General features: G+C 40.4%; 1 protein-coding gene across 2 annotated transcripts in view; it reads right to left on the bottom strand.

Moving 5' to 3' along the window:
* Positions 1-7,932, bottom strand: part of LOC106094502 (calcyphosin-like protein) — a 51,012-nt gene extending 43,080 nt beyond the window's left edge. The window contains exon 1 of one of the 2 annotated variants that reach the window (XM_059363199.1): positions 7,873-7,932. In XM_059363199.1, coding sequence (XP_059219182.1) covers positions 7,873-7,908 — 36 coding nt within the window. In that variant the 5' untranslated portion in view covers positions 7,909-7,932. Of the gene's footprint in view, positions 1-7,423; positions 7,490-7,872 lie in introns of those variants that run through there. The other variant, XM_059363200.1, reaches the window with a different exon arrangement.
* Positions 7,933-15,469: the final 7,537 nt, after the last annotated feature.

Consider the following 15,469-nt stretch of genomic DNA (forward strand, 5'->3'; position numbering starts at 1 on the left):
AGTGATGTAGGGAATAATTAAAAGTGAACAAGTAAAAGCGTGCTAAGTTCGGCCGGGCCGAATCTTATATACCCTCTACCATGGATCGCATTTGTCGAGTTCTTTTCCCGGCATCTGTTCTTAGGCAAAAAAGGATATAAGAAACGAGTTGCTCTGCTATTAAAACGATATCAAGATATGGTCCGGTTCGGACCACAATTAAATTATATGTTGGAGACCTGTATAAAATTCCAGCCAATTCGTATAAGAATTGCGCCCATTGGGGCTCACGAGTAAAATAGAGAGAACGATTTATATGGGATCTGTATCGGGCTATAGACCGATTCAGACCATAATAAACACGTTTGTTGATGGTCATGAGAGGATCCATCGTACAAAATTTCAGGCATATCGGATAATAATTGCGACCTCTACGGGTCAAGATGCCAGATCGGTTTATATGGCAGCTATATCAAGTTATGAACCGATTTGAACCTTATTTGACACAGTTGTTGAAAGTAAAAATAAAATACGTCATGCAAAATTTCAGCCAAATCGGATAGGAATTGCGCCCTCTAGAAGCTCAAGAAGTCAAATCCCCAGATCTGTTTATATGACAGCTATATCAGGTTATGGACCGATTTCAACCATACTTGGCACAGTTACTGGATATCATAACGAAATACTTCGTGCAAAAATTCATTCAAATCGGATAAGAATTGTGCCCTATAGAGGCTCAAGAAGTCAAAACCCAAGATCGGTTTATATAGCAGCTATATCAGGTTATGGACCGATTTGAACCTTATTTGACACATTTGTTGGGTATCATAACAAAACACGTCGTGCGAAATTCCACTCCAATCTAATAAGAATTGCGTCCTCTAGAGGCTCAAGAAGTCAAGACCCAAGATCGGTTTATATGGCAGCTATATCAGGTTATGGTCCGATTTGAACCATACTTGGCACAGTTGTTGGATGTCATAACAAAACACGTCGTGCAAAATTTCATTCCAATCGGATAAGAATTGCGCACTCTAGAGGCTCAAGAAGTCAAGACCCAAGATCGGTTTATATGGCACCTATATTAAAACATGGACCGATATGGCCCATTTACAATACCAACCGACCTACACTAATAAGAAGTATTTGTGCAAAACTTCAAGCGGCTAGCTTTACTACTTCGGAAGTTAGCGTGCTTTCGACAGACAGACGGACGGACAGACGGACGGACGGACGGACAGGCGGACGGACATGGCTAGATCGACATAAAATGTCGCGACCATCAAGAATATATATACTTTATGGGGTCTCAGACGAATATTTCGAGTAGTTACAAACAGAATGACGAAATTAGTATACCCCCCATCTTATGGTGGAGGGTAAGGTAAACCGATCTTGGGTCTTGACTTCTGGAGCCTCTAGAGGGCGTAATTCTTATCCGAATGGAATGAAATTTCGCACGACGTGCTTTGTTATGATACCCAACAATTACGCTAAATATGGTTTAAATCGGTTCATAACCTGATATAGCTGCCATATAAACCGATCTTGGGTCTTGACTTCTTGAGCCTCTAGAGTGCGCAATTCTTATCCAATTGGAATGAAATTTTGTACGACGGATTCTTTCATGACCATCAACATACGTGTTTATTATTGTCTGAATCGGTCCATAGCCCGATACAGCTCCCATATAAATCGATCTCTCTATTTTACTTTTTGAGCTCACAAAGAGCGCAATTCTTATTCGAATTGGCTGACATTTTATTTAATTGTGGTCCAACATATAATTTAATTGTGGTCCAAACCGGACCATATCTTGATATTGCTCTAATAGCAAATCTTTTCTTATATCCTTTTTATACCCTCCAATATAAGATGGGGGGTATACTAATTTCTGTTTGTAATTACTCGAAATATTCGTCTGAGACCCCATAAAGTATATATATTCTTGATCGTCGTCACATTTTATGTCGATCTAGCCATGTCCGTCCGTCTGTCCGTCCGTCCGTTCGTCTGTCTGTCGAAAGCACGCTAACTTCCGAAGGAGTAAAGCTAGCCGCTTGAAATTTTGCACAAATACTTCTTATTAGTGTAGGTCGGTTGGTGTTGTAAATGGGCCATATCGGTCCATGTTTTGATATAGCTGTCATATAAACCGATCTTGGGTCTTGACTTCTTGAGCCTCTAGAGTGCGCATTTCTTATCCGATTGGGATGAAATTTTGCACGACGTGTTTCGTTATTATATCCAAAAACTGTGTTAAGTATGGTTCAAATCGGTCCATAACCTGATATAGCTGCCATATAAACCGATCTGGGGTCTTGACTTCTTGAGCCTCTGGCGTGCACAGTTCTTATCCGATTGGAATGAAATTTTGCACGACGTGTTTTGTTACGATATCCAAAAACTGTGCCAAGTATGGTTTAAATCAGTTCATAACCTGATATAGCTGGCATATAAACCGATCTTGGGTCTTGACTTCTTGAGCCTCTAGAGGGCGCAATTCCTATCCGATTTGAATGAGTTTTGACACGTAGTATTTTGTTACGATATCCAACAACTGTGCCAAGTATGGTTCAAATCGGTGCATAACCTTATATAGCTGTCATATAAAGCGATCTTGGGTCTTGAGTTCTTGAGCCTCTAGAGGGCGCAATTCTTATCCGATTTGAATGAATTTTGACACGTAGTATTTTGTTACGATATCCAACAACAGTGCCAAGTATGGTTGAAATCGGTGCATAACCTTATATAGCTGTCATATTAACCGATCTTGGGTCTTGAATTCTTGAGCCGCTAGAGGGCGCAATTCCTATCCGATTTGAATGAATTTTGACACGTAGTATTTTGTTATGATATCCAGCAACTGTGCAAAGTATGGTTCAAATCGGTTCATAACCTGATATAGCTGTCATATAAACAGATCTGGGGACTTGACTTCTTGAGCTTCTAGAGGGCTGATTCCTATCCGATTTGGCTGAAATTTCGCAAGACGTTTTTTATTGTTACTTTCAACCACTATGTCAAATAAAATACAAGTCGGTTCATAACCTGATATAGCTGCCATAGCCCGATACAGCTCCCATATAAATCGATCTCTCTATTTTGCTTTTTGAGCTCACAAAGAGCGCAATTCTCATTCGAATTGGCTGACATTTTACACAGGTCTCCAACGTATAATATAATTGTGGTCCAAACCGGACCATATTTTGATATCGCTCTAATAGCAGAGCAAATCTTTTCTTATATCCTTTGTTTGCCGAAAAAGAGATACCGTGGTAAGAGCTCGACAAATGCGTTCCATGGTGGAGGGTATATAAGATTCGGCTCGGCCGAACTTAGCACGCTTTTACTTGTTTAACCTAACCTAACCTAAAGTGAAAAAAGTGGAAAATCACTGTGAAGCATTTTTGCAATGTGAATCTTTTGAAATTTAGTAAAGTGGCCATATTGGTTTAAGGATAACGAGATGGTTAGATATCGAAATGAATCGAATAAGCATTTAAATCTTTTCCCAGAACATCAGCTTTAAGCAAGAAATGATAATGCTTTGATGGCCAAAGATTGCAAAACTTGAAGGAAATTGGAAAAAAAATATATTTTCTTACATTGAACACTACGCGATTTTTTAACCGCTATAGATTACGGAATGATTTTTTTTTTATTTTGTGCATAATTATAGTGGCACAAATTATAAGAAATGACGGAGCTATTATTGTATTATAAGTTTAAACCATCAATATCTAGTTAACGGTGCCCTATGGCATAAAAGAATTCATTTTTCCTATAGATCACGTCTTGTTCTTTCTCTAGAGTCTTAAATAATTCAGTTCAGTAAATCAACAGTTATTGCACCTTGAAGGTTGGAGAGGTGGAAAGTGGTTTACTTTAACACCTGTATTAAAGCTATAGACCAACAACGCAATTTTCCTGAAGGCCTTTGTCCCCCTCTACAAATGTCTAGAACAGACAAAAAGTTGTGGACTTACTTCCACAACTTTTTGTCTTTTTGTCATTATATTTAACAATAAACGTAACCTGTTTTCTAATATCGACCTGATGGTCGTAATAATTATGTGACCTTCATTGTAAAAAATCGTCACAACATAATGGGATTTAAAGCAAAAATTGTCTAGCGTCGAAAGGCCAAATTTTAGCGTAAATTAGTCACATGTGGTGGCCGTCATCAGAAGTGTAGACGGTAGAATTCCCCCAGACCTACGGATCTAAGTGGAGGATGTGGTTAACGAATGGATTTTGGAATATGTGTTGAACACTGAAGAGGGTCTGCCTACACAAACTAAGAGCTGTGAGTATAGAGGGGACATCTTGATGTTGCGTTTTTGCGTCAGCAGAATGTATCGATGCAGTCAAAAAGCTCGTTGAAAGTATTCCCACTCCTTGTGAGGGCTCAATTTTTGACATCCTTCAGCTCACAAAGGCGACGGTCTTCATTAAAGGTTTGGGTAGCAAATTCGCGTCAGAAAGCAAACAAAGCAAGGTTTGGTGTCGGAGAAATGGGATATCTGCCATAAGGACCTACATTATATGCCTTAAATTTAAATTGCATATTTTCCACACAGTTGTCAACGTCGGATGCAACAGTGATGAGACAGGGAAACGGTGGAGTATACCTGGCATCATCTGCCTTTCGACTCTTCTACACCGCCAACCCTATGGGGGCTGCAATGTCTGGTGGGAAAGTCAAAATAGACAGCCAACGAGGTACTAATAAGGTGCTATGCAAATTTTCACCATATTTCGTGGGGTAGTACAATCATAAGTCAGCGGGACCAAGCTCTGGCAGAATTCTTGAAAACTAACGAACTAATAACACTTAATATTGTTAACACAGCTACCATTGTTAATAGGATTAAGGAGAATGTTTTAGATGTGACAATATGTTAGGAAAATTTTCGATAAGGTTCAGGATTGGAGGGTCTCCATGCAACACTTCTGTTCTGAATAGAGAAGTTAAGGTTTAGAATAGCACGTCCAACGCCGAATCCGATAAGCTTCCATAATAAGTTGAAAATCAACTGGACAAAACTCGGAAGACTAATCAGAAGAAGACTTAGGCAACATAATTTAAATTGTACGATCATGGAAGACGTTAATGACATTATCAACAGGATTAAAACTGCAATAGCGGGACTTTTCGAAGATAGTTATCATCTTCGAGAAAGGAAATCAGGCCAAAAAAAAAACCTGGATGATCTGGGAGAATCGCAATATTGAGAAAGTGGTCTGCAGGGTGACGCTGAGCGGCAAAAAGTGCCTCCTGGAAGATATTCTGCGAACAGCCATTAAAAATAACGATGTTAATCTAAGGTTTATAAATACAGAAGGAAGCCTTAAGGAGCTTCCGACCATTTAAATCACCCGGACCTGATTAAATATTTCCAGCGTTAATACTGCCTAGGACTTGCATGTACTCCGAAAGCTTGACAGGAGGTAGAGTGATATTCATTCCCTAGCCCCGCAAGACAAGCTATGCGAAACCTTTCTTTAAAAACCATGCAAGGTATACCATGCCAAAGAGTAGGGTCAAGGGATGGTCGGTGAAGACTGCCTCGCACATCGTTGTGCAAAAAATAAAAGAATTCTTCAATGCCAAGAAGTGAACGTACGGTATGCATTGACATCGAGGGCGCTTTAAACAATGTAAGCACCGACTTACTGATCCAATCAGCTGTGCATACGGGCCGAAAAGGTCTTGCAAATGACATACGACTGGGCTAGACTAAGGGGTCCGAATGTTTACCCACAGAAGACTGAAATCTGCTTGTTCAAGACGAAGTAAGCCAATTTGACACACTACGTGTCCTCAATGGGGCGATTTCGATATCTGACAAAGTAAAATACTTTGGAGTTACCCTGGACAGGAAGTTGAACTAGAAGTGTCACAATCGGAAGCATACCAAGAAGGCTCTCATATGTTGGGCAGTATGTAGACGTGCCATATGCTCCTCAGTAGTTTGGTGTATTGCGATGGAGAAAAAGTTCATAATACAACAGACGCAGAGAACTGTCGTCATGTCATGGGCTGGGCGAACCAACCCCACTTGGGCACTGAAGGCAATCCTAGTTATCCGACCCGTGGACATACAGATTAAGTGCGAGACAGCCAATGCGGCTAAGAGACTAAATGCGATGGAGAATGGATAAAGGATAGGAGCAAACACACCAACGGGGATAATCGAGGCGACCATAGAAAACCTGGAAGGAATGGAAGAGGTCTCCGATCGAATTCCTGAGACGACACATCACGTCGAGTGCGAGGCACTGCTGCCTGCAGCACTGTGTTGCATTGACGGAACCCTGGTATTACCATTTGGAAGATCATGCTACATGAATGGATCAAAGCTAGAGCCATGGACTGAAATCTGGTTTCGACTGCCTGACCGGTCCTGCAGACGGATATCAGGGCGATTGCGGAAAGCGTGAGATGATATAGAGTTTACTAAAGAGTAAACTAGCCATCAGGGTAATAACAACCAGGCGCTAAAGTCACGAATATTCTTGGAGTTTTAAGAGATTGTGACCTTCTCTGAGTTTGCCATGATCCGCCTTGTGTGGGTGTTGGGCCATAACGGAGTAACTGTTAAAGAAGACTTGGCCGTGAAGGGAAGAGCACTGCCGTCTATAAACTTGGTTAATCCAAAGCCTTTCGGGACGACCCAGTCCAAGCTTATGGCGTGGGAATTACATCCCGACCCCTTTACCAAATAAAAGTATTTAAATTTCCAGCGGAAAAAGACAACGACTTTGAGGCCTGATATCATTCCTTGTTTTGCATCCGCGAGGCCTGGTCTCCGAATTCCATGTTTATATATTTTTAACATTGAGTGGCATTGTTAGGTTAGTACTTGCCTTTCACGGTAAATAGATGGCCTTAAGAAGGACACAATTACTATAATTACAATTACGCAGTTACCCATATAAAAATTTAGAACGAACAATAAGCAAATTATTGGCTTAGGAGTATGTCCATAGTAGCATGGGACGGATCAATGAACGCATCTAGCGCATGCTAACCGAATTATGGAAAAGAGTATTTCGCATAGTGTGTATTGCCACCTTTACACACTCCATTACGAGTATATGGAAAATGGGTCGTTCTTAATACACTTTTGATTATCATTTACTACTATGAGCATATACATCGAAACATTGTCTTTGTTGCTCGGAATTTCAATAAAAAATTAATCTGTATATAGAAGCTACAGCCCTACCGAGCTTAAGGCATTCTTGCTTATTTTAATTAGAGTTTGTTTTTTGACGCAATTCTACCATAGTTACATTTGGTTAGCTATTAATTAAAGTCTTCGGTCGATTATTGTCCACCCTCGCGACCAGCACAGCCACTTCCGTTTTTAATTCGCACCTTTACATTTGCACTGTTTCATGCCCATGTGTGCATACAATTTTACTTTCGACTCACTCTTCCGGTCATGTTAATAATAGTCACTTGCATCTGTTTCCATGAACATTCTCAATTTTGCCGTTGATGACTTGGGACGGGTTTTAAGCCGATTGCCATTCCAAGGACAACGTTTAAAAAATCTGTCAAGAGAATATTCCAATTAAATACAGCTTGACTTTAATTACGCCTTTTATCGGAGATATTAAAAATTAAAGAACCCGTGCAGAAACACGCATACTTAAGGACACAAATACACATGTGAGGCTATTGGGGCTGTGTACGGCCCAATTCGGATTTATTGTAAATTGCGCCTTCCTTTGTTATCACTTGATTAAAATGTGAATTGTATTGACTTTTAGTGGATGCAGCCTTTGCAGTTGGAGCACTTAAACGTTTACACAAACGGTTTCGAACAGAGAGACCAACGTTTTCCCGAGAACAACAATTTAAAACGAAGGAAAAAATACCTCTTTTCTTTTTGTGAGCTTTCGATAAGTGGACATTCTGTACTCAACGGATATTACACTTTGTCTCGACGACGAATTCGACTAAGACTGACTACCAAGCCATCAACAACAAATGGAAATGTGCGTAGAAAGTAGTGGACTATAAAATAAGGACTGTCATGTTTTGGGCAGTTTGTTAAAGTACACAAATTTACATGCTTACTAGAATGGGTGTTAGAAAGGAACCATTGCTTAAAATACAAAATAACCAGGCTCGCTCAAAAAAAATAGACTGTCTAATGGGAGAAAGAAATAAAGCAATCTCCCTTTGGCAATAAAAACAGTTCTGAGGATGATATCTTTCAATACATACTCATTTAGCATTGCGCTATCCGTTGGATTCGATATATTTGGCGTCGATGGGCTCAAGTTTGATCCTCTTTGTGGGTTGGTAGGCTCACCTCAATTTTTAGTACACTCATAGAAATTTGTTAATAAAAACAGCACAAATGTTTGCTGAAATAGCGGAAAGTCTGCTAAAATTGGGGCAACAGGAAATTTTTGCTTCAATTTTACAAGCATATAACTTAAAATTTATTCAAATTTTCTACAATTTTCTTTTTTTCAATCAAATTTAAATAACAGCAAACAACTACCACATAAAAAGAAACATATATTAAATATGTTTTTTACCGAAAAAATTAACATCAAAAATTGCCATTTCTTTACTTATGTTGTATAGATTTATTCAAAAGTTCAAAATGTTTAATTAAATAACAGCGATAGTGTTTGATGATATCAGCAGACTAATTTTTCTGGGTGTAGGTTTTTCCAACATGTAAATACCATGTTAAGTACTAAAAAATCGACGGGAATAACTCAACATTTTCACACTTCTTGTCCTTTCTGTGAATTCGTTAAGAACCCAGACTAAAACCATGGGTGTCGAGGGGATAAGTACTGTTACAACGGGTATCACTGCTTCCAATTTCAGAAATAAAACGTTGGATGTTGTTGTTGTTGTAGCCACATTTTCATGTGGAGGTGGCGAACCTCGTCGTACTCTTTTTTGTGGGCAAGCTCGTTCCGGTCCAATGGACCGATCGCCGCAGGAACTAGGTGGCCATTGGTTCTTTAAAGGCGCCAATAACTCGCCTTCTCATAACGACCATCATAGGCACTCAGTATTTGTGCAAGAGCCGGTCCCGCCCGGCCTCTCACTAAGACTCTCTGCTCGATACCGCCGATTGTCCGCGACTGCAGTTGCAGCTACTCCATATGGATTATTCCACTATCCGCAACCTGTGCCCGGTAGCTATGCTTAATGCTTAATGTTCCAGCAGGGTGTTGTTCACAGCTATCCCGTGCCGGGCTGTAACTGGTGCGAGTGTTAAGGGATCTCTTCCAAGTTTCCAAAATGTTGGATGAGAAATGCGGCATTTGTGCATTCAAGGCCTTCAATCGAAAAACAGAGCAATGTGCAGCTGCAATATGGTCAAATCTGGCCCATACTCAATGCAACGGCGAAAATGGGTAGCAAAAGCATATTTCTGGCCTCAAATCCTTAAATCGGGACATCGCTTTATCCAAACTTGGATATCATAACAAAACACTTCGTGCAAAATTTCATTCCAATCGGATAAGAATTGCGCACTCTAGAGGCTCAAGAAGTCAAGACCCAAGATCGGTTTATATGGCAGGTATATCAAATTTTGCACAAATACTTCTTATTAGTGTAGGTCGGTTGGTATTGTAAATGGGCCATATCGGTCCATGTTTTGATATAGCTGCCATATAAACCGATCTTGGATCTTGACTTCTTGAGCCTCTAGAGTGCGCAATTCTTATCCGATTGGAATAAAATTTTGCACGACGTAATTTGCTATGATATCCAACAACTGTGCCAAGTATAGTTCAAATCGGTCCATAACCTGATATAGCAGCCATATAAACCGATCTTGGGTCTTGACTTCTTGAGCCTCTAGCGTGCGCTATTCTTATCCGATCAGAATGAAATTTTGCACGACGTGTTTTGTTATGATATCCAACAACTGTGCTAAGTATGGTTTAAATCGGTCCATGTTTTGATATAGCTGCCATATAAACCGATTTTGGGTCTTGACTTCTTGAGCCTCTAGAGGACACAATTCTTATCCGATTTGAATAAATTTTTGCACGAATTATTTCGTTATGATATGCAACACTTGGCACAGTAAGTATGGTTGAAATCGGTCAATAACCTGATATAGCTGTTATATAAACAGATCTGGGGATTTGACTTCTTCAGCTTCTAGAGGGCGCAATTCCTATCCGATTTGGCTGAAATTTTGCATGAGGTATTTTATTTTTACTTTCAACAACTGTGTCCAAATCGGTTTATTACCTGATATAGCTGCCATATAAACCGATCTGGGATCTTGACTTCTTGACCCCTAGAGGTCGCAATTATTATTCAATATGCCTGAAATTTTGTACGACGGATCCTCTCATGACCATCAACACACGTGTTTATTATGGTCTGAATCGGTCTATAGCCCGATACAGATCCCATATAAATCTTTCTCTCTATTTTACTTCGTGAGCCCCAATTGGCGCAATTCTTATACGAATTGGCGGAAATTTTACACAGGTCTCCAACATATAATTTAATTGTTGTCAGAACCGGACAATATCTTGATATCGTTTTAATAGCAGAGCAACTCTTTTCTTATATCCTTTTTTGCCTAAGAAGAGATGCCGGGAAAAGAACTCGACAAATGCGATCCATGGTGGAGGGTATATATGATTCGGCCCGGCCGAACTTAGCACGCTTTTAGTTGTTAAGGGATATTATAGCATACTTAACATCGTCCATTGCTATTGCAGTTCCTGCTATTGGGTTCTCCATAGAATTCTCAAAAGTTGTTCGTTGACTATCGGTGAAAAGCTTCCTTATATATTCCATCTAAGTCTGTTTTCTGCCCTCTTAATCAAACACAGCTTCATCTTTCACACAGTATGCTCTAAAGAATCTTGTATTCGATGGGTAGAAGACTTATTCCTTTGTAGTAGGCACATTTCGTCTTGCCTCGTTCTTGCGTTTTTTTAGCCAGATCGTGCAGTTAAGCTGATGCATACATCTGGTGTCGCCTACGGGCTAAAAAATTTCAGCCGGCAACCCATTAGCTCCTGATGACTTGTTGTTCTTTAGTCGGCAGTCGGGTCACTGCTACTTGGGCATCATTTTGACGAGTAGGTAAAAAAATGTTTACTATCATCAGGGATTGATTCCGCGCTTTCTTCTTCTTTCTATATCCTCAGCACACTATCTGTATCAGTTACCAAATCTCGTTCTTTGTCTTTGCAGGAGGATGTTTGATGTTAAATTCTTTGGTAGAATTTCCAGACTTCATTCTGATTCCTGTACGTCTCAGTCCGCTCATACTCACGTTTTTCCATTTTCCTTTTTTTTGCGGAATAGACGTTTCTCCTCTCTCCTTTTCTCCCGATATCTCTCCTGAACTGGGACTGGGCAATGGTTTGCCACTGCGCCATTACATCACCTGCACAGGGAGTGCTTTCATCAAGCAGTTGGGTCAGTCAAATGGAGTATTCCGTTGCCGCTGTTGTGTTTGCAGCTATTCAATGTCCAGCTTCTGTGCTGTGTCAGATCGTACTTTTCTCACCATACTCATATGGGTGCGAACCTTTTCTGTAAAACAACCGCTTCACGGATCGATCGAACATATAACACCCTGGTTGAATGCCTTCCGTCAATCACAACGTGACCAATTTGGTTCCTTACTTCTTGATCGGGTGACAGCCATGTGGTTTGTGAATTTTTATACCTTCCACCATAGGATGGGGGTATACTAATTTCGTCATTGTTTGTAACTCCTCGAAATATTAGTCTCAGACCCCATAAAATATATATATTCTTGATCGTCATGTCGTTCCAAGTCGATCAAGCCATGTCCGTCTGTCGATCCGCCCGTCTATCTGTCGAAAGCACGTTAACTTTCGAAGGAGTAAAGGAAGCCGCTTGAAATTTTGCACAAATACTTCTTATTAGTGTAGATCGGTTGAGATTGTAATTGTGCCATATTGGTCCATGTTTTGATATAGCTGCCCTATTAACCAATCTTGGTTCTTGACTTCTTGAGCCTCTAGAGTGCGAAATTCTTATTCGATTTGGTTTTGTTATGATTTCCAATAACATTGTCAAGAGTAGTTTAAATCGGATCACAACCTGATATAGCTGTCATATAAACCGATCTGGGGTCTTGAATTATCCGCCTCTATAGGGCGCAATTCTAATCCGATTTGGATGAAATTTTGCATGAGGTGTTCCGTATGACTTTCAACAATTGTGCTTAGTACGGTTCAAATCGGTCCATAATCTGATATAGCTGCCACATAAACCTTTTATCGTATGTTTGCCTAAAAAGTGATATCGGGAAAAGAACTCGACAAATGCGATCCATGGTGGAGTGTATATAAGATTCGGCCCGGCCGAACTTAGCACGCTTTTACTTGTTTATGTTGAAATCTGGTGCTGCTAACTACCATGTTTTTTGGAGAGGCGAATTCTTTTTGCCTCAACCCATTATGGGACGTTATCTCAGGGAGGCGTTTGGAACACATCGAAATATTTTTTTCCGACCCTATAAAGTACATGTATTCTTGATCGTCATAGAAATCTCTAGAGGGCATATCAACAGATCTGGGATCTTGACTTCTTGACCCCTAGAGGTCGCAATTATTATTCAATATGCCTGAAATTTTGTACGACGGATCCTCTCTTGACCATCAACACACGTGTTTATTATGGTCTGAATCGGTCTATAGCCCGATACAGATCCCATATAAATCTTTCTCTCTATTTTACTTCGTGAGCCCCAATTGGCGCAATTCTTATACGAATTGGCGGAAATTTTACACAGGTCTCCAACATATAATTTAATTGTTGTCAGAACCGGACAATATCTTGATATCGTTTTAATAGCAGAGCAACTCTTTTCTTATATCCTTTTTTGCCTAAGAAGAGATGCCGGGAAAAGAACTCGACAAATGCGATCCATGGTGGAGGGTATATATGATTCGGCCCGGCCGAACTTAGCACGCTTTTAGTTGTTAAGGGATATTATAGCATACTTAACATCGTCCATTGCTATTGCAGTTCCTGCTATTGGGTTCTCCATAGAATTCTCAAAAGTTGTTCGTTGACTATCGGTGAAAAGCTTCCTTATATATTCCATCTAAGTCTGTTTTCTGCCCTCTTAATCAAACACAGCTTCATCTTTCACACAGTATGCTCTAAAGAATCTTGTATTCGATGGGTAGAAGACTTATTCCTTTGTAGTAGGCACATTTCGTCTTGCCTCGTTCTTGCGTTTTTTTAGCCAGATCGTGCAGTTAAGCTGATGCATACATCTGGTGTCGCCTACGGGCTAAAAAATTTCAGCCGGCAACCCATTAGCTCCTGATGACTTGTTGTTCTTTAGTCGGCAGTCGGGTCACTGCTACTTGGGCATCATTTTGACGAGTAGGTAAAAAAATGTTTACTATCATCAGGGATTGATTCCGCGCTTTCTTCTTCTTTCTATATCCTCAGCACACTATCTGTATCAGTTACCAAATCTCGTTCTTTGTCTTTGCAGGAGGATGTTTGATGTTAAATTCTTTGGTAGAATTTCCAGACTTCATTCTGATTCCTGTACGTCTCAGTCCGCTCATACTCACGTTTTTCCATTTTCCTTTTTTTTGCGGAATAGACGTTTCTCCTCTCTCCTTTTCTCCCGATATCTCTCCTGAACTGGGACTGGGCAATGGTTTGCCACTGCGCCATTACATCACCTGCACAGGGAGTGCTTTCATCAAGCAGTTGGGTCAGTCAAATGGAGTATTCCGTTGCCGCTGTTGTGTTTGCAGCTATTCAATGTCCAGCTTCTGTGCTGTGTCAGATCGTACTTTTCTCACCATACTCATATGGGTGCGAACCTTTTCTGTAAAACAACCGCTTCACGGATCGATCGAACATATAACACCCTGGTTGAATGCCTTCCGTCAATCACAACGTGACCAATTTGGTTCCTTACTTCTTGATCGGGTGACAGCCATGTGGTTTGTGAATTTTTATACCTTCCACCATAGGATGGGGGTATACTAATTTCGTCATTGTTTGTAACTCCTCGAAATATTAGTCTCAGACCCCATAAAATATATATATTCTTGATCGTCATGTCGTTCCAAGTCGATCAAGCCATGTCCGTCTGTCGATCCGCCCGTCTATCTGTCGAAAGCACGTTAACTTTCGAAGGAGTAAAGGAAGCCGCTTGAAATTTTGCACAAATACTTCTTATTAGTGTAGATCGGTTGAGATTGTAATTGTGCCATATTGGTCCATGTTTTGATATAGCTGCCCTATAAACCAATCTTGGTTCTTGACTTCTTGAGCCTCTAGAGTGCGAAATTCTTATTCGATTTGGTTTTGTTATGATTTCCAATAACATTGTCAAGAGTAGTTTAAATCGGATCACAACCTGATATAGCTGTCATATAAACCGATCTGGGGTCTTGAATTATCCGCCTCTATAGGGCGCAATTCTAATCCGATTTGGATGAAATTTTGCATGAGGTGTTCCGTATGACTTTCAACAATTGTGCTTAGTACGGTTCAAATCGGTCCATAATCTGATATAGCTGCCACATAAACCTTTTATCGTATGTTTGCCGAAAAAGAGATATCGGGAAAAGAACTCGACAAATGCGATCTATGGTGGAGGGTATATAAGATTCGGCCCGGTCGAACATAGCACGCTTTTACTTGTTTATGTTGAAATCTGGTGCTGCTAACTACCATGTTTTTTGGAGAGGCGAATTCTTTTTGCCTCAACCCATTATGGGACGTTATCTCGGGGAGGCGTTTAGAACACATTTTTCCGACCCTATAAAGTACATGTATTCTTGATCGTCATAGAAATCTAAGACAATCTAGCCATGTCCGGCCGTCTATCCGTCCGTCTGTCTGCTGAAATCACGCCACAGGCTTTAAAAAAGGATATAATTAACTGAAACATGGACGGGATAAGTTCGATGGTGGGCTATATCGAACTATGTCCTCACATAGCTCCCATATAGACCGATCTGCCGATTTAAGTTCTTAGACTCACGCTTATTATCCGGTTTCGCTGAATTTTGGCACAATGTGTTGCGTTTAAACTCCTCGAGATTCGTACGAAGTATGGTCAGGATCGGGCTAGTTGCCATATAGACTAATCTCCTGATTTATGGTCTTGGGCCTAAAAGAGGCACATTTCTTATCCAATTTTGGCACAGTGACCTATCTTAGGCTTTTCGACATCGGTGCCTTATATGGTTGAGATCGGTCTCTATTTGGATATAACTGCCATATATACTGGACTCCCGATATAAGGTCTTGAGCCCACAAAAAACCACTATGAGAGGCGTTTCGTCTTTGGTTAGAAGACTATTCAACCATATTAGGTGTGGAGGCTTCAAGGGCCATACATTGGCCTTGTTCTAGGGATAGCAAAGTAGACGTATAGAAACGACTACTTAGCTTCCAATTTTATGTTTTGTTCGGCAACATTTCTCAATTTAATGATTTGTTCGGTAA

This window comes from Stomoxys calcitrans, chromosome 2 (assembly GCF_963082655.1).
Source record: "Stomoxys calcitrans chromosome 2, idStoCalc2.1, whole genome shotgun sequence".
NCBI lineage: Eukaryota > Metazoa > Arthropoda > Insecta > Diptera > Muscidae > Stomoxys > Stomoxys calcitrans.